Source organism: Anastrepha ludens, chromosome 2, assembly GCF_028408465.1.
Source record: "Anastrepha ludens isolate Willacy chromosome 2, idAnaLude1.1, whole genome shotgun sequence".
Taxonomy (NCBI): domain Eukaryota; kingdom Metazoa; phylum Arthropoda; class Insecta; order Diptera; family Tephritidae; genus Anastrepha; species Anastrepha ludens.
Genome location: NC_071498.1, coordinates 35744826 through 35768787, shown reverse-complemented (window position 1 = coordinate 35768787; position 23962 = coordinate 35744826). Strand labels below are relative to the sequence as shown.

Genomic DNA, 23962 nt, shown 5'->3' with positions numbered 1-23962 from the left:
ATTTTAACTAATTGAGCTGCCTTTAAGGAATATTCGGATACCCTTCAAATCGGGGTTTTCAAATGGATGCAATCTACTCAGATTTTTTTAAGGCTTTTGATAGGGTATCTCACTCAATATTAATAAACTAAATTTAGGGGTTTCGGCATTCATTCTCAATTTTTAGTGTCTAACTTCCTATCTTCATAATAGACAGTGTCGTTAGACTTGATAATGTATCATCTTATTCTTTTGTTGCTTCCTCTGATGTCCCCCAAGGTAGTGTCCTAGGCCCGTCGCTATTTGTCCTCATCATTAACGATATTTCATCCTGTTTTTCCAAGTGTAATTTTCTTCTATACGCGGATGATCTGAAAATCTATATATTTGTATATATATATATAATTGACGCATGCACCCTTTTTAGGTGCCTGGCCGAGCCCTTCCTCCTATTTGTGGTGTGCATCTTGATGTTGTTCCACAAATGGAGGGGCCTACAGATTCAAGCCGACTCCGAACTGCATATATTTTTATGAGGAGCTTCTTCATGGCAGAAATTCACTCGGAGGTTTGCCATTGTCTGTCGAGGGGCGACCGCTATTAGAAAAATGTTTTTCTTAATTTTGGTGTTTCACCGAGATTCAAACCTACGTTCTCTCTGTGAATTCCGAATGGTAATCACGCACCAACCCATTCGGCTACAGCGGCCACCTCCTTTTAGGAGGATTCTAGCCCAATTAAAGGCTTCTTCTTCCTTAGACTTTGATTTTTCTTACTCTAAATCTGCGTTCAAGAAGTTACTTTAAGACTCTTGTCATAAGGCCTTTGTTCGAATCTATCTATCTTATAGTCTGTAAGCATCCTGTTTGTGGTTTAATAAATAAATAAATTATTGTTAAAAGGGAAGTGATCGTATTTAAACATTAATACCATAAAACCATAAATTAGAAATTATTTCATAGATATTAAAACTATTTTTTTTGCTCTATTACGATTCAAGCAGATATGCTACCAGAATTGCTCTTGTCCGTTTTAATCACGTGTCACAAAAAAAAAAAAAAAAAACAAACACAAAACGAATGGATTACTTGATTGTAATGTTTTATTTACAGTTTCAGAAAAAATATTGATATTCACGAGAATGTGAAGTGTTTACGAGTACAAAAGATGAAATAATGATATGCTAAAACTTAAGTTTCGGCTTTAAATTATACATTCCGAAGCCTAATGATGAATTGAAAATTATTTCAAAGTTCTTGAGTAAACTAATACAATTCTGATACGTACTAAAGGTAAAAACTGAAATAAATCTTTTATTGACATCGTACAAATTGTTGTTCGAGAAAACTTTCGTATTTTTTGTACTTTTTGGTTTTAGTTTTAAAGATCATATTTTGTTATACCTTCTTGCTCAAGTAACATTTATTCACATATTTTAAAGTCAAGGGCAAAAATTATTTTAATATTGTTAGCTATTAATTTCTTAAATTATCTCTAAATTTTCATATCATTAACATAAGCATCCAACTCAGCATCTAATTCAGCTGCTGTTTTTTCTGGAACTTTGGTGCGCCCACCTCGTTTGCCACCAACAGCTCCCTTACGGTTTGGTGGTCCACGGCGTGCTCCGCTGGTCGCTATAATTGTAATATGATAACTCAAAATCAAGGTGAGAAGCAATTCACAAATTTATTACCTCCACGTCTAGCAGGTGGGGCTGTACCCGTCCTACGCTTGACCGGACTACCGCCTATGCGACCAACTCTGGTCAGAGCCGAAACGTCCGATGTGGTTAATTGAATATTCATTGGCCGTCCATCGAGAGGTACACCATTATATTGTTTAATAGCCTTAAGTGCATCAGAGCGGCGTTCAAATACAACATCAGCGGTACCTTTATGTTATTGAAATTTTCATAATTAAGAAAGTGTAAAATATAATACTAAACCAACCCAATGATCTTCCAGAGCGATCGTAATGCACCGCTGCCTTCTTCAGCGGCCCGAATTCGGCAAACAACTCCTGAATGTCCGAGTCCGACACACCATAATCCAAGTTGGAGACGAGTAACTTTGCTACCTCTGAAGATCCTTTTAAAATACCACGTTTTGGTCCGTCGTACATATCGTGTTTCCAAGCGCTGTTTACATCGCCCTAGAGGGAGTAGGAGTAGTAGGTTGTGATGGGATTCGTTTTGTGATCAGTTGTTGTTGTTGTTTTGTTGTGGAATTTGCATTCTAAGGAATTTATGTTCTTTTCTGGTTCGATTGCGATCTCCGATAGCGTCGCTGCAGTTAAACAACTTCATTCTCAAATTAGTCTTTACGTGTTTATGACCATTGGCCATTAACGCCCACCGCTTGGAAGTGACGGTGACGGTCGGCAGCACAAGGTGCGTTATACGCGCCACCGAGTAAACATGCGTACCAACGAACGAAGAGACTACCGTTGACGCATCAGTCAAACGGTAAAATCAAATCAAATTTAATATGCAATTCAAAGAAAATTAAACATAGGCATTGCTAAGCAGAAATTTATAATACAAGTGAAACATTTATCGATCAATTTAACGAGGTTAAGTAGTATAAAATAACAATTTAGGAAATGGTAATTGATGCAATGTGCTCTGAGGTAAATGTTGAGCTCCTGTCGTGGCTAATGCACACGAAAGCCACCGAATTTTCTCGTAATCATTCCTCCTTTGATTAATTTAATTTATTTTCCATCATCCAAACACACTGCAGCTTTCAGCAAGTCCCGTTGTGTAGCCATTTTATGCATTTATTAACTTTTAGTTTTGTATGCATCGCGAAAAAATTCACGATCGCAAATTTATGTTGTATTTTTCATTCTGTCGGCCATATTTTATGGTTGATATAAATGACCGAACAGAAATAAATATAGCAAAATAAAGCACATGACTCCACAAATGGTTTTTTTTACTGCCGAATGCTAATTTACACGCTCACGTATCGTTATCCATTTTTATTCGATTCATTTTATTTCAAATTCTTTACCCTTGCGAATTTCGCCTTTTGTATGCCGCCTCCGCGACTACGTCCTTTCAATGTAGCGCCACCAACTGGTCTGCGACGTCCATCAGCATTACCGCCGCCGCGAGCTGGTCGTCCACCACCACGACGAACTGCACTGGTACCACGTCCGCCACCAGTTTTGGGCTTTTGGCTTTTTATAATATCATCCAAACTCATATCAATTTTATCCACCATTGTGAACCTGTTTTTTTTTTCTTTAGTGTTTATTTCAAAGGTAGATATCCACTTTATAGAAGCCCTTTAACTTTTTATAAATTAATTTTACTAAAAAATTACGAATTTTATTTTTATCGCGCACGATTTCCCCTTCACATCAAATTACACAAGGAATTTACAGATGCATATAAAATAAAATGGCGGTCGCTACAGCGGTGTAACCAAACGTAGCCCCAGGGTTGCATAGTTGTTACTCGTTGTAAGAAAAACGTTTTAATCCTTTTATGTAAACTATTCTTAAGGTCAATCATTGTAAAAATAACCTATTGGCCTCTGGTCACGATCCAGCATGCTTGCCCAGCAGGCTTATATGTGTGCGTGTCGGGTGCTTGACGCTAATATCTAAAATTTTTGATTTTCATCATTCAAAAGCCGACAACAAGTATGTGTGACACGAAGCAAGTACGAGTGTCACCCGACACGCACACATATAAGCCTGCTGGGCGAGCATGCTGGATCGTCACCAGAGGCCATATGGTTGTATGTTTTGACTTTAATAATAAATAAATAAATAAATCGCTTAGAATGCTTGTGTAGAATGCTTGTGTAATGCCTTAGTGAGAGAAATGCTAACACCATCTCTTAGTAATTAAATTGTCTAATATAGTCTGTAAGAATTATTTGTAGACTGAATAAACTGAATATATAACATCTTGTATTTAAATACGACAAACAAAAAATTTAGCAACAATAAATTATTTCTTATGGAAATAATACTTTCAGCATCGAAAGCACTTCGTTAAAATACAAAAAAATCAAATAAAAATAATGGCTGTTTAATTGAAGATTGTAAGTTATTCAAGTTATTCGGTATACGATATTTATGATGTATTCGACTAATCGGGTGTTATGTAATATATTCACCAGGAATATATTAGAAGGTAAATATTTATAAGTACAAACGAATTGAATAATGTAACAACTCAGAATATTAATTACACAGCAGACATTCAAAAGTATGAAGAAGCCCACTTTTCACCAAATTAAACTTTTTTTATTTACAAAAAGTGCTTTTCCCATCATTTATTTCAGTTGGAGAGTTTTAGCACCTCATTGGTAATATTTTCTTGGCCAGTCTCTGTTTCTCCTTTAAGAAGATTCATTTTTTATAAGGAAATTTTATTCTTTATTCATTTATAAAGTTCAATATTACCCCGTATCTTTCATTCCGCAGACGTTCTTTGAATTGCATTTTTGTTTATGAAATGGCGAAATTTATGCACAGTGTTTTTATTCGTAAGAAATTCGTGGAAAACAAGGAGCTGATTATGCCATTCAATTTCAAAAACGAAATACATGTAAATTTCGGTTTTTGTAAGTCTGCTGCTACATTGTATGAATTCGCCTTGGCAAATATTGCTCAAGGCTGCAAAGTGCTGTTTAATTTACTCACTTGTAAACCCATATGGCCTCTGGTGACGATACAGCATGCTTGACTGCGCTTTGTATGTGTTAGTGCAGTCGGGTGGCGTCGTATCACACATACTTGTTGTCGGTAAAAATCAAAAATTTTGGATATTAGCGTCAAGCACCCGACACGCACACATATAAAGTTCTTGTCAAACAATGCTTGACCGTGACCAGAGGCCAATAGTTTAAACAATGTGGCAGGTGCAAGCTAATGGTTCGAACACAACCATGTGTCATTTCTAAGACAGTCTGGGTTACTGCAATGACCCGGATTTGCATCCGGCCAAGGACTTGTCATTCCTGCACACATTCCTCATACGTGTACGGGGGATGTATATTCTGTTATGATGTTTGTCAAGTATATGAATGTTCATTATCATTGTTAACAACAGATATGATTGCTCAGGCCTGGTGTTAGTTAGCGAAATAGCTATATATCAAAGCTGTTGCGAAAATTCTTACATTATAATCAAAATGTAAATTTAACTGCTTATTTCAGCATTGGAGAATATGTTTTTGCTCAGTTAAAATTCAATGTCTTGCAGGGAGGTTTTATTAGAATTACTTAAAAAAATTAAAAAAATTTAAGTGTGGCCACTCTGTTCACCTTGTTACCGCGATTGGCAACGTGGTTATGAGCTGATTGGTTTATTGCAATTTAGCAAATAGTTTACAAAGTAAAATTGACCAAGTAAATTTAAAATTAAGTTAAAATGTTTATTGTGGCCATAACGGGAGGAATAGCTACAGGCAAAAGCACGGTAAGCCAAGTGTTCCGGGACAATGGTATACCAGTCGTTGACGCCGATAAAATTGCTCGAGAAAGTAAGTTAATGTACTATTAACATTACTTCGTTAATAATAATTAGCATTAATTAATAAAAACATGAACTAAGTATAACTTGGCTTTCAGTTGTGCAACCTGGAACAACATGTTGGCATAAAATACGACAAGTATTTGGTGAAGAAATTATTCTGCCAACTAAAGAAATCAATCGTGAGGCCTTGGGCAAGGCCATTTTTAGCGACAAACAATTACGCGGCAAATTAAATCAAATTACACATCCGGTAATTCATCGCACAATTTTCCTGCAGGTTTTTAAACATTTCATGAGTGGGCACTCATGGATTGTGCTCGATTTGCCCCTGCTCTTCGAAACGGGCATACTTATGGAATTTATATATAAGATAATTACTGTGTCGTGGTAAATAAAAAAAGATTATAGATATATACTATATTTTTATGAAATTTTTTCTCCTTTTTAGTGAAGCTGAGATACAGTTAAATCGACTTATGCAACGTAACGAATATTCAATGGAGGATGCTAAAAAACGTATTGAATCTCAAATGCCATTAGATAAAAAATGCGACCAGTCGCATTTCGTCATTGATAATTCCGGTAGCATTGAAGAAACAAAGGAGGCAGCTCTGCGCATCGTCCGACTAATGAATGACTCCAAACATCATTGGCGCAATCGTGTGACACTTTTTGGCATAGTTTTGGGACTCGGACTGGTATTATATTACTTGAATCGAATATTTAAAATCTTTCCGAGTTCCGATACGCAAATTGAATAATTCAACTTGGATATTCAGAATACGCTCTGTTAAAAATAAATCGCAAGCAGAAAATAAATTCACTTGATTTTATCTCCACTATTAAACATTTCCAAATATACACGAAATAACCAAAGAATAAATTAAAATACAAAATCGGAAAAGAAAATGTTTTTCAATTCACATTTAGTCGAAAAGTATTCAAAAGCCATTGTTGCTCTCATTTGAAATGGAAGGTAGATTATCCATCTAAACGAATCTCACTTACCAGATAGCCCTGATAACTGAATACAACTTGTATGTTCTTTGGCAATCAAACGGGGAAGTTGAATCTATATTTTATAGCAAATTCAAAAATAATTAACAGTAGCTCTAAAATTGTTTTCGAGAGCTACATTCTATTATGCAATTTTCATACACCAACCGACTTTGATGTGAAAACTAAACTGCCATTATTTTTTCAAACGACTCACGATTTTTGGTTACCACATAAGGCCACGTTCGTTTATGAATGAATGATACTTACCCGATGCCTTGGCTTTAAATACTCAAAAAACCTTTTCTCAAAACCATGACCTGATAGGCGCTTTTGTATTTTTTACCACAGAAGAGTGCTGAGTGCATAAAAACTCAACGGAAACTAATCTCATATAAAATTAAAATAAAAAAATAGATAGACCTGTGTGTGTGCGTTATAACAACCGAAAATATCTATAATTTTGTTTATTTTGTTTTATACTATTCATTTCAGTAAATTTGAGATTTTCTACTTAATATGCATCTGTCAAAATATTCACCAGTGACAATTGACAAAAAAAAAAAAAAAATCAAAACACTGATAAAAAACTCGAATTTGATAGAGTTAGGTTAACATGGTTGCCCAGAGAGAGAGGGCACACTTGGTCGAAGAAATCAAATTCGTTTTTTGTGATACCATTGCAGAGAAAGTCCATACATACTAAAGCAAGAACATTTTCTGACTACCATATTTCATTAACTTATTTTAAGTAAGAAAATATTTCTTGATAAATAGCGAAAATTCCAGTGCAAATGAAGAGACACGTCAGTTTTCAATATTTATCAATACAGTTGTTTATCAATTGAAAATGTACTAAGCAAACAGTGCTCGCTGATAAACTCGCTGGTATTTTGAATAATAAATTCAAAACATGACCACACTTAATAAATGCATTGTTTTGTTGCAGCTATGAACTTTTACTTATTTAAGTAGCCACGTACGTTTTATAAATTACTTAATAAAATATTAAATATACATATATGCGAGTGTATGTGTACATATGATATACTGTAAGGTCTCGTTTTATGCGGTGGACACGTTCTAGAGAAAGGCGCATATAAAAAACTCGCATTAAAAAGACTTTACTTGCATTGAGGAGTAATACGTTCCGTAATTTTCTAAAATCGCGTAAAACCAACACAACAAGTTTAAATTAACTTAAAAGCGCATAAAAAAGTTTGCCGAAATTAAAAGAAATAGGCTGCTTAATAAATTACTTCGAATGTCCGAAAGAAATTCATTTAAAAGCGGCAACTAAACTTGTATTAAAACTTTTACATGTTTTAATCATTATCGCTATCTGATAATGGTTTGCGCCGTTCGCGAAGTGCACCGTTCCAAATCATCTTCGTCATCAGAAGAGACTGTAGCTGCAATATATATTTACGGTAAGGGCGATGGATTTTCACAAACTTCATTCTCTTTCTTTTCAGACAATGTAATCAGTAATTAAACGTACTTTAATATTTGCCATGTTAATAAATATGTGATTTCTAAAATCGGTTTATCTTGAATTTTAAATGGTTTTATTTCATGGTATATTTAAATGCTTCTAGTTATTGCATTTGTACTGAAATTAAAAAAGTTATGTGCCAAAGTAAATCCCGGGATCACAGGATTACTTTAAAAATATCCTGAAATACGGAGATCAAACTTTTCTGGTAATATTGGCATCCCTAGTCAATACATATACAAATGAGTATATATTAATATCGCTTTTATTTAAACTTACATATCTAAAAGTATGGGTTGAGAAAGCTATAGCATATGTGGACAATCGATTCGACGACGTTACGTTTTGTATAGAAAAAACCACTTCGATTTGACTTCGATTCGACTTCACCAAGGCGAGTTCAGTAGAACTGGAGTCTTTCTCCATGAAAAAAAACTATACTTTATGAGACGTTCAGCATGCCCTTCCTACTGTATGGCACAGATACACAACTTTTCCAATTAATAATTTTAAAAATTTAATACCGAACGCTCAGCAGGAATTCCAACGGCCGAAAATTCAAAAGCTTTCATGAACTGAGGCAAGGGTCACGCTCGAGAATCGACAAAAGAACTGTTTTGGGGGTGTTTTAGGTGACCACGTCTTTCAAACCTATGCACATATTTATGTATATAAATATGTATATATAAAGCCAAGAGCTATTTCGCTAGCAGTATTTTCAGAAGGGTGTATGTTTATTTTTTATTTTAATACATTAACATAATATAGTATACATTAATACTAGTACTCGTACATATATACTCGCATACATATGCATATAATTTTTTTTATATAAGAGTACATAGAAATATACTAAATGGACTCTATTTAATATGGGTCTGATAACCCGTCTTCGTAACATATAGTGTGTATGTACGCATGGAACTGCGACGTCGCAACGCTTAACCATAGTTATGTACTTGTACATACTTATAAAATTGTGTTAATAAGCATATACGCCTATACATATGTATGTACATTTGTCTTATTATATTTTCGCTATCTACTAATTTGTACGTTTAACATTGACATATTTTCTAGAAAGTCAATGATCTTAATAAGTAATGGTACAATGCAGGCATACCTATGTACATCTAGTATACTTATATTTGTATATACATACATAAGGGCTACTATCAGCAACTTATGTTTGTTTGAAACAATGGCTCGTCCAAAATACATTCACATGCACACATCCACTCATTTAAATGAGCTCTGCTCGATAGTTAAGTATATATAAGTATGTTTTCATATGTGTAAGTAAGTATTGTATAAGTATATACTCTATAATGTATGTACATATGTTTGTTATATATGTATGTCTGAATGGCAGAATAGGTCTTTCAGGTCGCAGTGCTAGCCCCCTCATGATAGTACTTACATATATGTTAGGGCGTACCTTTTTGTGCGATTTCTATCCCAATGAACGTTCCATGCCGAAGTAAGAATAGCAAAAGTGCAGCTAATTCGAGGGAACAGGATAACTGCCCGCAATGAGAAGGTAGTAATGCGTTTAACAGCATTGTTGAATATGACTCATCAATTGAAATTTAGCTGTGCTCTGTCCGATTCACAAGAAGGGTGATATAGCAAACTGTATCCAAATTGTATCATTCTTGCCGCGGAATCCACCAATTGATTATGACGTAGGTATGTATTTGCCCACATACTTATATTAGTATATAGTTAATTGATTGCCCCTTATCCCCACAAAACTCATATGGATGTGCAAAATTAGTTGAGTGAAATTACTAGATTTGACTTGACAGGGACTTGACAGCACAATTGTGCTTGCTAATTCCACGCGTATTCTTGTGTTTTCCCAAACCAATGGTTTGCGAAACTCTCTTTTTTTAATTTTTCAAAATTTAAAATGGCGGACGAGATATAATAATAATCATCCGATTTTCATTAAACTTTTTATAGACTAGTTTAGGAATTGTTGATTGTGAATCTGAAGCTAGTTTTTTGAAGTTAAAAGTAACGGACGACTTTTAACCATAAGCACAATATTTTAATTCTAGTCCACCGATTATGGAGAGCAATGAGAAATTGAGTTAAGTGATTTGGAGCTTACCTGCATAGAGGACGAAGTAAAAAACTCCTGAAATATGTAAAATAAAAAATATGTATATAAAAAATATAAAACTAATAAATTTAAATATTAAACAAAAAATGTTGGGTTCATTTCGACAACATCGATATACCTCTTGTTGAGTTCACTTCAACAACATCGATACCTTTTTCATCGCTATACATATTTGCATTATCATTATTCTTTTATGGCTCTTACGCATTGTTCGTCAGTCAACTCGGATGTCAACTCTCTATCTAAATAAATGATTGTATTAAATAAATTTTAGTTTTTTTCTTTCAACGGATTTAATTGTGAATTTAAGTGCCTTTCAAAGCAGAAAAAACCGCCGCAACCATTTTTGGTCCTTCGTGCCGGATTACCGCGATAATTTAATTCCATATAGTCTACACCGCGTTATATTAACATAACCTATTTTACCGCACCCGCAAAATGTCCGCATTCGTAAAAACACGTGATTCCGCGCTAAATGCTATAAAAAGGTACATGACCAAGAGCAACGACGAAGCGTTTGTGTTAGATTTAGAAAATGTCGAAAGTTATCTGCAGTTATTAAATGAACAGTGGGTACGATTTAAGACAGCCCAAGATGAAGTCGAGCTTTCTTGTGGTGCAGATAACATCGATGTCGAACAGACCGCGCGCATCCAGGCCGAGACCTGGTACGTTACAGCGCTATCACAATTTAGGCGGGTACAGAAGTGTAGAACCGAATCAGTTGCAAATTCTACAAATCCGCATCCCACTGTGTCAGCAGCAATTAAACTACCTAAAATGGAACTTCCATCCTTCGCGGGCAATTCCACTGAGTGGGTCGCCTTCTACGACGCTTTTGTTACCCTCGTAGATTCTAACTCTTCATTGTCAGGTGGTCAAAAGCTACACTACTTACGTAGCTGCTTAAAGGGTGATGCGCTTAGCATTATCAGCGGTTTCCAAATTTGCGATGCCAACTATACGGAGGCATGGAATCTTCTAAAGTCGCGATATAAAGTCATGCGAGTTATTGTCGAAGCGCACTTTCGGTCAATTGCAGAGATACGTAAATCGACGAGCGACACTGCTGACTCCATTAAGAACGTGTTGAATGCATTCCAACAACACATAAGGGAACTTAAGGCTTTAGGGCGACCAGTGGATTTTTGGGACGATTGGTTAGTACATGAAACTGTAACCAGACTCTCCTACGAAACTCGCAAACAGTGGGAGTTATCACTCACTAGCGACGATCCTCCTACCTTCGAAGACCTTTCGTCCTTTTTGGAAATAAGGTGTCGCTCATTATCGACGATATCAACGCCGGCAACCCAGTCATGGCCAGGAAAACCGAACAATCAAAAATTGGTCGGAAAATCGGCAAAGGTTTTTCATGCCACCGCAGATCAATCGCGTTGTACGTATTGTAACGCAGGTCACAGAATTTATTCTTGTGAAAAATTCCGTAGTTTAGATGCAAACGCTAGACTCAATTTTGTGAAAGATTTCAAGGCGTGCTTAAACTGCTTAAGTACCGGACATTTTAAGGGACGCTGCAATAGCGCGTCTTCCTGTCGAATATGTCGGCAGCGCCACCATACATTGCTTCATAGTTCGCCAGAGGCATCCACCTCTTCCCACGTCGTCGACTCACCCCGCACCGCTGCAGGTACGTTACCCGCCGCTAGCTTGCTCCCGCAAACCGCTGTCACATCCGCCTCCGCTTGCCTTAATTCCAAGGTTAACCCAATGCATAAACCACAAAACGCTGTGTTGCTATCAACCGCCCTAGTAAAGGTACGTGATTCTGCTGATCGATGGCAGAATGCTCGCTTATTATTCGATTCAGGTTCTCACGCCACATTCATAACTGAGGCATGCGTACAACGTCTAGGTCTAGCTCGCAAATCTTCGTCCATATTTGTAACGGGAATTGGCGCTTCTCAGGGTGGCCGTTGCAGAGGCGAAACGACGTTATTCCTTTATTCGCGACATTCAAGTGAATGCTACCCCATCAACGCATTAATTTTACAAAAGATTACGGGCGATTTGCCGTCGCAGAGTTTAAGCGTTCCTGAATGGTCTCACATCAAGGGACTGTTCTTAGCTGACCCGCACTTCATGGAACCCGGCCGTGTAGACATCTTAGTGGGCATGGACTATATGGATCGATTCATTTTAACTGAGCTGCGTAAAGGCCCACCTGGCACGCCAATAATACAGAAAACAGTCTTTGGCTGGACGTTGTGTGGAAACGTAGATACATCCGTTCCACCCGCAAATCATATACAATCATTACACTGTGATGTACATTTAGATAGAGCATTGGCTAGATTGTGGGAACTTGAAGAAGCGCCGCAAACACGATATCTTACCCACGAGGAGCGGTACTGCGAAGAACATTTTGAATCAACTCATTTTAGGAAGCCGGACGGACGCTTTGTAGTGGAGTTGCCACTCAAGGTCGACGTGCCATTAGGTGAATCAAGGAGTCTCGCCGTACGAAACTTATTACGCATGGAGCGCAGATTTGCCGGTGATCAGGATCTGTGGACACGCTATAACGAATTCATGCAGGAATTAATTGAAATGGGTCATATGGAGGTCGTGCCTAAAACGAACTATGCGAAATATTATATGCCACACCATGCTGTCGTAAAGGAGTCCAGCGTTACGACAAAATTGCGAGTTGTGTTTAACGCGTCTGCTAAAACCACAACGGGGAATTCCCTCAACGATGCGTTTTATGTTGGTCCTCAATTACAAGAAGACTTGTACTCCATACTTTTGCGCTTTAGAATGCACAAATTCGCAGTAAATGCAGACGTTGCAAAAATGTATCGACAAATCTGTGTTTCAGCTAAACATGTCGACTTACATCGAATTGTTTGGCGCTCTAACCCATCTCTACCTATTACAGATTACCGCATGCTACGCGTAACTTATGGAATTGCGTCCGCCTCGCATTTGGCTGTCAAATCGATGCAACAAACCGCGAAACAATCTTCCAATACTTTTCAGAAAGCAGTCGACGTAATTCTTAAAGACTTTTACATGGACGATCTTCTCACTGGTGCGTCTAGCAAGTCGGAACTTAAAGCATTGCAGCGAAATGTGTCCGATATTCTACATGAAGGTGGGTTCGAGTTAAGAAAATGGGCGTCAAATTGCACAGAGCTAAATGAGACTATCGCTAGAGAATCCAAGAACATATCACACTACACCGTAGATGGCAACAATGTACATGCTCTGGGACTAATTTGGTATATGGAAGAGGACTATTTTACATTTTCCATTTCTCTAGGAGAACCGCCCCACGTCTTAACTAAGAGAGCATTTCTGGTCGATGCCAGCAAACTTTTTGATCCATTGAGTTTACTTTCACCCGCAACAATCAGGTCGAAAATGTTGTTTCAGGACATCTGGCGTTCCAACACTGGATGGGACGACCCAGTACCAGATACGATAGGCAAGGTGTGGCTTGATCATCGTTCGCAATTACAACTTTTATCTGAACTTAAGGTCAACCGTTGGGTTGGAGTCGGGACGATAGGCTCATTTACTGAGTTGCACGTTTTTGCCGACGCTTCCGAGCGCGCCTATGCCGCAGTCATATATGCGCGCACTGTACATAGGGATGGTCACATTACAATCGGCTTAATTTCATCAAAGACTAAAGTTGCCCCGAGTTGTGTGCTGCACATCTCGCCGCAAAATTGGTCAAGGCCGTCATGCAAAGTTGGAAGGATTTTTGCTGTCCACTGGTAGCATGGACAGATTCCACCATTACGTTGGCGTGGCTGCAAGCACATCCTAATAAATGGGAAACATTCGTCGCAAACCGTGTCGCCTATATTCACGAGGTCCTGCCTCCCGAGTGCTGGAACCATATACGCTCTGAAAGCAATCCTGCGGACTGCGCATCCAGAGGTATATCTCCGCTTCAACTTATGCATCATGAGTTATGGTGGTTCGGACCTGACTTCTTACGCGAAGAGGAACAGTTCTGGAAGCAGCCCGCGCAAGTAATGCATAAAACCGAAATAGACTTACGAAAAGTTAAGGCTTGTATCGCAGTTACTGACGTTCACTGGTCGGTCATCACAAAATACTCATCTTATTCGAAATTAAGAAGAATTATCGCTTATGTATTGAGATTTGTACACAATACCCGCTCTAGCTCGCTTGGAATCAATAACAAAAAAACGTGGTTTCCTAATTGTCAGGAGTTGCTGGAATCCGAGCGAAGATTAATCAGGTATACACAAAATTTCTATTTTTCTAATGAAATACGTTGTTGCAGGGAAAAAAGGCCAATTAAACTGCGTAGTAGTTTGCTGCGATTACAACCGTTTCTCGATTCGTTCGGAATCCTTCGTGTTGGAGGTCGGCTGAAATCCGCAGATGTTGCAAATGATGTCAGACACCCCGTTATACTGCCAAAAAACTCTCCGCTTTCAAAACTCGTTGTTTTGGATATACATCACTATACGCTACATGCAGGCCCCGTATAATGCAAGTAATCCTGCAACGCCGGTATTGGGTCGTTGGTGCCCGCAACTTAATTCGTAATATCTATCGCAAATGTGTAAAATGTACCGCTTTAAATCGCAAGCTCGCAACACAATCAATGGGTGATCTTCCTTCGTCCCGCATAACATACGCTCGCTGCTTCGTTCGTACAGCAGTAGACTTTGCTGGTCCTTATATGTTCAAATTTACGCATGGAAGAGGAGCTAAATCCGTAAAAGGTTATATATCTTCATTTGTCTGCATGTGCACAGGTGCAATGCACCTCGAGTTTGTTGGAGATCTCTCAAGTTCTTCGTTTCTAAACGCTTTTAAACGATTCATCAACCGCAGAGGCTATTGTAAAGAAATGTTTTCGGATAACGGGACGAATTTCGTTGGTGCAGAAAGGGAACTCCGTGAGAAATATCAAGAGTGCATGCAAGACTCCCAACTTCAATCGTTTTTTGCAGACTCTGCTATTGAGTGGCGATTCAATCCACCGTCCGCACCTCACATGGGAGGATATTGGGAAACTGGAATCAAACGCATAAAATATCATCTAAAACGCTCCCTCGGAGAAATTCTTTTAAGCTATGAGGAGTTTCGTATGCTCTTAACGGAGGTGGAAGCTTGTGTCAATTCCCGCCCATTATGCGACATTTCGACGGATGCAGGCGACTTATCGATTTTAACGCCTGGCCATTTTCTGGTAGGCGAACCATTGCGGGCAATTCCAGAACCTGAGGGTCAAGGGTTTTCTGGAACCCTGCAACAAAGGTGGCAGTTGGTCTCTTCTATTCGTCAACACTTTTGGCGCCGTTGGAGAGACGAATACCTCGTTAGCTTGCAACGACGTGCTATGTGGTTTCGTCCATCACGAAATTTTCAAGAAGGAGACGTCGTCGCTGTCTTTAATGAATCTTCTCCTCCAACAAAGTGGACACTCGCAAGAGTAATTCATTGTCATCCTGGTAGAGATGGTCACGTACGTGTCGTAACGATAAAAACCGCAAACGGACAATTTACTCGCCCAATACCTAAGCTGTGTCTTCTACCAACTCAAGGAGACGTATTTTCCGAAGAAAACTAAAATGTAGTTATTTAACTTATTTAAAGTCTGAAATTCCTATTTTGTTTAAGTTTGTATTCGAATTTATTTCCTTTGTAATTTACATATTGAACATATCATGATAGTTCAAGGGTGGCGGTATGTTGGGTTCATTTCGACAACATCGATATACCTCTTGTTGAGTTCACTTCAACAACATCGATACCTTTTTCATCGCTATACATATTTGCATTATCATTATTCTTTTATGGCTCTTACGCATTGTTCGTCAGTCAACTCGGATGTCAACTCTCTATCTAAATAAATGATTGTATTAAATAAATTTTAGTTTTTTTCTTTCAACGGATTTAATTGTGAATTTAAGTGCCTTTCAAAGCAGAAAAAACCGCCGCAACCAAAAAATATAATAATATATTTTATATACATATTGTAAGTATATGTATATCATAATTGGCTCTTACACCTTTTATTGCGTGTTTGGCCGAGCTCCTCCTCCCAGTTGTGGAGCGCGTCTTGATGTTGTTTCACAAATGGAGAACCTATAGTTTTAAGACGACTTCGAACGGCAAATGGTTTTTATGAGGAGCTTTTTCATGACAGAAATACATTTGGAGGTTCGCCATCACCTGCCGTTGGCTGGCCGATAGTTTTCTATCATTTGGTATTTCATTCACGGAGATTCAAACTTGTGTCCTTCCGAATGGTAGTCACGCACCAATCTATTCGCTTTAAAAAATTAGTAACAATAAAAAAGGCCTAAAAGTAGGATATATGGAATTTACAAAGGTACATATGCTTTGTTGTAGGCGCACTGAAGGCATCGTGCTTATGTAGATCAATGGCTTTTTACTAGAACGCCAAGTTCTAAAAATTGTAAGAATTATAAATTTTCCAAAATTCAAAAAAAGGACGTCCCCATCTACGTTGGACAGACCAAGTCGTCGATGATCTTGGTGTTTCTAACTGGCGTCATAGCGCGCAATGCAGAGTTCATTGGCGCAACATTTTGGTAGTGGCCAAGATCGACCATCGGTTCTAGCTGCCAAGTAAGTAAGTACAATTTCATTTAAGGTTAAAATCTCTTGAATTTTAAAAATTGGCATCCTTTTAAAGACAAAGAGTGGATATAAGACTGGCTTATAATTACATATTTTTATAACTCAAAGAATGCCATAACTAAAATGCACAAAAAATCACCTGAACGTGATTTCCAACGAATTTCAGTGAAAAATTTAATAAATTTACTTGAAACTTGGTTATAATAGTTACATTTGTGAAAAGTACCTATACTCATATTTCCCACCACTTTAGCAACAATCCTTTAGTAAAAGTTGGTAAGCCAGCAAATTGCAAGTCCTATTGCAAAAAAGCGGTAAAAGCAAATATCAACTCAATCAACACTTATTCATAGAAATTACGTTGCAGGATAGGAGGTAATGCATTTGTATAAATATTTACAATTTTCTTCTTTTAAGATAAAAAACATATGTACATTTAGACTTTAACTATTAATTACAAATAATTTCTTTGTCATGTATGACTCAAGCCTAAATACGGTAAAACCAAACAGTCTTGCGCAAAAGTTTAAGACCGCTAGAAATAAAGTCAAAAGTTTAAATTTTGTATGCCAAAATTTGTATGTTTTTACAGTTTTTTATAAGTGTTTAATTCGTACGAATACAACCGAAAAATTTGTAATTTATTGATTTAATTTTTTTGTATACAACTGGATCTTGCATATATGTATTTTAAAATTTTACATATAATACGTAACTATTCCTGCGAAAAAGTTTAAGATCACCTTACATTCTTGGTGAAAGTTTTAACAACTATGTGATCTCTTGCAAATATTTTTATTAAAAACTACGGTGAAATCGAGGTTTAGTAAAGTAGAATCTTTGGAGCAATGCATCTTTTGAAGCAATACAGGGAGAAAACCAACATATGAGACTCTTTTTGGCAGGCATGGGTCTCTGGGCAAATTTTGTTGCTGTCAAAGTAATGATTGAACGACCTACTATATAACAGATTATAGCACAATTCAGATTTTTCCTTAAATTTTTCCAGATATTAGATCTTTTCTCAAAGGGGGATCGCAAAGAAACTCTAAATAAGACTTTGTACAACAGACCATAAACAAATTTGATTGAGTGGAATCAGCAAATCAAAATACGCTTCCACTGAAAGTTATAGAACAGAATAAGCGACGTAAACGTACTAGGAATAAAAAAGTTTAGCTTCCTACAAATCATGAAATCAACGACTGGGATAAAAACTTTCGACTGAAATACGTGCAAAAACAAGCCCGGAGAGGTGGAAGTAAGATAACTGTTTGGCTAGCAATGCTTTAATATGAATTCATCGGCCTAACACTCGGAATCCTGCCAATATTTCTCAACTAATGCAAATGTTAATAGTTAAGTGGGAAGGAATGATCCAGCAATACCTGGGAATATATTCAATCCCATTCACCAAAGAATAAAAACTTGTTTAAATGAATTAGAAATTGTTAATGATCCATTTTTTTTCTGGATTCAAATAGCTATAAAAAAGAGAAATAAAATAAGACTTTAAAAAATGATAAATTTTGTTTTTATGAAGGAGTATTGCGTTTGGAATGTGGTAACTTTTTTTATGAGTTATTGAATTCCAAGCTTGACGAAGACTACATAAACCACAGTGGTCTTAAACTTTTGGGCAACAGTGTAGCAGCGTGCACTTATTAAATAATAAAAATTTGTAAACCCATATACGTACGTATGTATTTGTGTGTACACTGTACACGTACTTCTTTATCAGAACAATGAAAAAGATGTTGTTCTGAGAATTTAAGAAAATGTCTATTGTTTCTGCGTTTTGTTTATGTGTATTTGAATGTTCTCGAACGTAGAAAATGTCGCGTTCTTTTTCATTTAAGTAAGTTATGCCTTGACTAAGTTACATAAAAGAATGTTTATTTTTTGCTCTGGAATGATTAATTGATGGTACCAAATAATGCCTTCAGCTGGGTGGGAGAAGCCCTATGTGTATATTTTATACATACTACATACATATGTACACACATATGTAGATTTGTAATTTTTTATACAATATAGATTTAAAACATGTTTTATAGGAATATTAATTAACTTCTATTAACTATAGAGTGGGCCATTTAAAATTTGCTTTTTGAATCGGCTATAAAAAAAAAAACTTATCAATATTTTTTTAAACTTGAATTTTTATTTTGAAGATTGAACATTGTCATTTATGAATGAAAAATAATATCGTTCAAATGACTGCCACGAATGGCTTTACAGTAGGCCATTCGATCAACCCAATTTTTAAGCACATTTTCGATTGTTTGGGCTCCAATTTCATGAATGGCAACTTCGATTTCGTGTTTTAAAGCATGAGTCGTCTCTGGATGGTTCGCATAGCATTTGTCCTTAACGGCTCCCCACAAAAAATAGTTCAACGGGCTTAAATCACAGCTCCGAGGCGGACAATTGATATCGGAATTTCGGCTGATTATTCGGTTTTCAAAAACGGTAGCCAAAAGTTCGAGTGTAACTTTGGCAGTGTGACAAGTTGCACCGTCCTGTTGAACCCAAATGTCGTCCATGCCATCCTCTTCAATTTTTGGAAACAACTCGTTGAGCATGTCACGGTAACGCTCGCCATTTACTGTAACCGAGGCTCCTCGCTCATTTTCGAAAAAAAATGGTCCGATGATGCCGCCAGACCAAAAACCGCACCAAACAGTGACTCGTTGTGGATACATTTGCTTCTCTACAGTAACATGTGGATTTTTTGAGCCCCAAATCCGACAATTTAGCTTCTTGACGTAGCCACCGATGTGAAAATCTGAAAAGAAGATGAAGACTCACCACTTTGGAAATAGGTTTTCAATATTTCCCAATTTTGTTCCAGCGTATAGCGTCCCATTTTGTAAATGTCAAACCTTTAAGTAAATTACGAACACATTTGACATGTCATTTGTGTTACCATTCTCAAAAAAATAGGTGGTTCAAAAAGCAAACGCTATATGGCCCACCCTGTATAACAATGAAAAAAATAGAATGGTTAATAAGGGGATCAAAATTATGCTGAGGCTGACCGCATGGATTCGCAGGGGGCAGTACCCGTTCAGGAATCAGACTACTAGCGAGAGATACGGCTTACTTAGGCTCAGATGTGATTTTCTGTAATTCGAATGCGACCGAAGGGAGATATTACCGGGCTAGTTGTGATCCTACTATCAGTGAATTTCAGACCTTGTTTGCCATTTGGCTTGCAGATAAAAACGGTACATCGACTGATTCGTTTGGAAAATACTACCTAAATGACAAGAAGCCTATAGTGTCGCTTAAAAAGAGGGTTACAGATAAGTACCGATGCTCTTATAGATATAAAGAGGTTTTCAATGGTAACATAACAATTTCGTATTTAGGTGTCCAATTGCAGTACATTTGTTTGATTTAAGTATTTTATATAATTCATTATCGCTCATATAACCTGAGTGAGCTCGATGGCAGCGATCTATTATTTGCAGCCAACTTTCCTTCACTCTTCCATCTATTTCGGCCGGAACGGTAGCATTATCGTACTTGAAATTGTTTTCAAGCTCCTCTACTTTTGGATGCTTCAGAGGGCTTCACTTTTCGAGCTAGTTTTATCTTGTGAACCCTGAGTGACGTTTCGAAAGTGTCAGAAAAAAATTATTATATTATTATTCTTATTTATTTATTAAATTCTAATTAAAATTATAAATTAATATGTTTAGAGTACTAGCTACCAGAGAAAAATAAGACGTTGTTAGTATTTGAATATAATAATGTGATTCCATCTACTCATACACTCCCGAATGGATATGTAAGTATAAGTATCTATTGTTTATGCTATGAAAATATGTTTCAATTATAACGGTGCTTTGTGTTTGCTCTCGAAGTTTTGCGTTTTAATTATTTAGTTAGTTAGTTAGTTCCTACTTAGTTTGGTTTTTGATGGTTTGGACTGGTTTAAATAGAGTACCCATCTGCAGAATTTCCGAATGGCTCCATAAATTTATTGGAAAAGGTCTGGGTTAATTTTATGGAATACCTAATGCCATATTTCGGCAAGATAACACTGCCATACTTGCGTCACGTGCCCCCGAAGGCGAAGTAACTTCACTTATTAAAGTGGCCATCAGGGCCCGCGGATTTAATCCGATGGAGAGCATGTGCAGCATCTTTTGTCGATTACACACTTGAAGAAGTAAGTTTCAGACCTTGGAAAAGTTACGCAACATCGTTATGAAAAAATGGTCTTGAATCCTACCTTTGGACATTCAAGACTTACAGATTCCAGATAACCAACAAGTGATTTACAAAATGTTGGGTAGTATGATCAGAAAAAATGGCCTGGGTACACATAGTCAAGCGTGATAAATTTTCCTAACTGTAGTATAAGTAGCTCCAGCATGTTAAGTCATATAGGGTCCGGCACTCGAAGTGTAATCAACTTCAGGCCGCCCATGCTGTCTGTTAGTTGGCTTAACGACAGTCTAGAGTATTGTTTACAAGCGCCCGGAAGTATTTCGCCGAGAGTAAACGCGAAAAAAGAAAATCAGTAATGGATTTCAAATGTAATGGTGTGATTGCATTATATTTGGCTGGAAAATCACAGCCAGCGATTGTTCGTGAACTCGAGCACCTTAAATTAAATCAAGTTTTTGTTTATCGCACCAATACTCGTTACAATGATACTGGTAGCATAGCGAAACGTCGTGGAAGTGGTCACCAAAAGGCTGCAACGTCACATGAAATGGTTTAAACAGTGAAGAAACGATGGCGAAAGAACTGAAAATATCTGACCGTAGCATCCACCGCATATTGAAAAATGATCTCAAGCCTTACAAGATCCAAAAGGTGCATGATCTCACACCAAAGCAGCAACAAGTCAGACTTGAGAGAGCGAAGGAATTGCTTCGCTTGGCCGAAAGCGGTCAATTTCCGAACATTGTGTTTTCTGACGGAAAAATTTTTCAAATTGAGCAATTTGTAAACTCCCAAAACGATAGGGTTTATCTGACCGACCGTTCATACGAGAGTTTGAGTCATCGATTGGCCACTAGCGATGTGGTTTTATGAGTAATCCAAACCTATCCTTGTTAATTTCGGCCTATCCACTATACTCGTTTGAACCATTGCGAAAAAATTGTAACAGTTGATTGTACATGGATATATTATCTACCAATCATATCACGCGACAATATGGAAAAGGAAAAACTGGCAACTATGGAGCTACCGGTGAGCAACGTGTTAGTCAAGTAAGTCGATTGGACTACGTTCTCAGGAATAAGGTCTTTCTGAAACCTAAATTTGGCGAATTGTACACAAAGATGTGTGTTTAAATTGTGTAAGAACCAATTGATCTAAGATCACAAATTCGATGTCCTATGGGATTATGAAGCAATAATGATAGATACAAAGTATACGTCCATAGGTCTTAATAATTTTGGTTGTGCTCATATATTTCATAATATCAATTTTATTGACGAATTGCCAAACTTGCAAGGAGTAAAAGAAAATATATGGAGTTAAGCAGTTGTTTTAGCAAATACAGTATAATCTCGATAATTCGGACAATTAAATACCAGAGGTTGTCCGAAATATCGAATTTTCCGGATTATCGAGTGGGTAAAAAATTTAATAGAAATCAGTAGATCAGTAATTAAATGAAATAAACTTTTATTTAATCTTAAATTGATTAATATTCAATGAGTTATATGTACATATATTAGTTTTTATTCGGCCGTAAAATAATTCAATATATTCGTTTGCCGCAATTTTGTTTCATTTCTCTTTCTGAAGGCAATATCTCTGAGACTCACAAGTTTTAAAATGTCTCCGGATGAAAATTCCTGATCCTCTGCATATTTAATACAACTATCAAATGCGACAATAGCTTGAGAGTGCGAAATTTTACGATCTTGACTTTCATTTTCGTCAAGACGGCTGTTCTCGTTATCTTCTTCCTCAATCTCGTTGATATCGAAATCAGTGTCGTCATTCAACCACTCAGTAATCTCGTTATATTTCAACAAGAAGATCAATTATTTTAGTTGAGCTGCTGGGCCGTAGCATCGCAAGAGGCAAATCATCATCTGAGTCCCATTCTTCGTCATAAAGAATTTTGTTAAAACATTTTCTGAGCACGCGTTCACCCACATTTTTCCAAGCATTAGACGATAAAAAAGCCACATCTTTTAATGTAAAGTTTTTTAAAGATTCCGGGAGATTGCTCGTTGGACTGGACAAAAGTAGAGACAAAAAACTCTTCCGATAGTTTGTCTTTAAAATTCGGATAGCATTTTGGTCCATTGGCTGTATAAGAGCCGTGCAGTTTGGTGGCAAAAACATAACATATATGTCCTTATCGGCATCCGACAGTGATTGGGGATGGCAAGTTGCATTGTCTAGCAGTAAAATGGCTTTGGCTGGTAAATTCTTTTCCTTTAAGTAACGCTTTACTTCTTTAACGAATGAGTTTTCAAACCAATTTTTAAAGATTTGCTCTGTCATCCAAGCATTTTTGGTATGGGAGTACCCAAGCGGAAGGTTTATTTTTTAAACGCTCTGGGGTTTTTGGCTTTCCCTATCACGAATAATGGAAGTTTATGTTCTCCGGTTGCATTACAGCAAACTAGAAGTGTTACTCTTTCTTTTCCAATTTTGCGCCCGGGTGCGGATTTTTCATTATGCAATGCAAGGTTTTTTTCTGCAAGTTTTCTCCAAAACAAAGCAGTCTCATCTGCATTATAAACCTGATCATACGTAATGCCCATTCCTGCAATTTTCTTTCGCAATTTTTCAATAAAGGGTTGCACAGCAGTAGAATCATTGGAAAGTTTTTCGCCAGATATTTTTAAGAATTTAATTCCATATCGGGAGCGAAAATTACTAAACCAACCATTACCAGCCACAAATTCCACACTTTGTCCGTAAATTTGGGAACAGAATTGTTTGGCCTTTTCTTTGGTGATTTCCGAGGAAATCGGTGCATTGTTTCGTCTTGCGTTTACAAACCATTTATACAAGTGGTCTTCCATCTTTTCAAACTCCGCAGGTCGCATAGTTTTATGCTTTCCAAGGCCACATTCTGTTCTAGCAATGTAACTGCAAAATATAATCAAAGGAGTGTAAACTCTTCTTACAAAATGTTTTCGTTTCTTACCTATCAATCTTTAATCCACTTGATTTTATGTCCGAAATTGTAGATTTACCTACATTGTATTGCGCAGCTAGCTGTCGAATTGATTGTCCTTCACTTAGTTTC

The 23962-nt window shown here is 37.1% G+C and overlaps 3 protein-coding genes across 3 annotated transcripts; 2 read left to right on the top strand and 1 right to left on the bottom strand.

The window, feature by feature from the left end:
• Positions 1 to 1059: 1059 nt before the first annotated feature.
• Positions 1060 to 3383, bottom strand: LOC128868560 (THO complex subunit 4). The gene is made up of 4 exons (XM_054110793.1): positions 2997 to 3383; positions 1932 to 2133; positions 1676 to 1873; positions 1060 to 1616 (listed from the first exon to the last, which is right to left on the bottom strand). Exons 1-4 carry the CDS (start codon positions 3207 to 3209, stop codon positions 1474 to 1476), a joined length of 756 nt encoding a protein of 251 aa, XP_053966768.1. The 5' UTR covers positions 3210 to 3383; the 3' UTR covers positions 1060 to 1473.
• A 1899-nt stretch (positions 3384 to 5282) lies between these two features.
• On the top strand, positions 5283 to 6375 carry LOC128857168 (dephospho-CoA kinase). The gene is made up of 3 exons (XM_054092797.1): positions 5283 to 5486; positions 5575 to 5866; positions 5928 to 6375. The coding sequence occupies exons 1-3, from the start codon at positions 5375 to 5377 to the stop codon at positions 6238 to 6240; spliced, it is 717 nt and encodes a 238-aa protein (XP_053948772.1). The 5' UTR covers positions 5283 to 5374; the 3' UTR covers positions 6241 to 6375.
• A 4161-nt stretch (positions 6376 to 10536) lies between these two features.
• On the top strand, positions 10537 to 13848 carry LOC128857413 (uncharacterized). The gene has a single exon (XM_054093198.1). It carries the CDS (start codon positions 10537 to 10539, stop codon positions 13846 to 13848), a length of 3312 nt encoding a protein of 1103 aa, XP_053949173.1.
• Positions 13849 to 23962: the final 10114 nt, after the last annotated feature.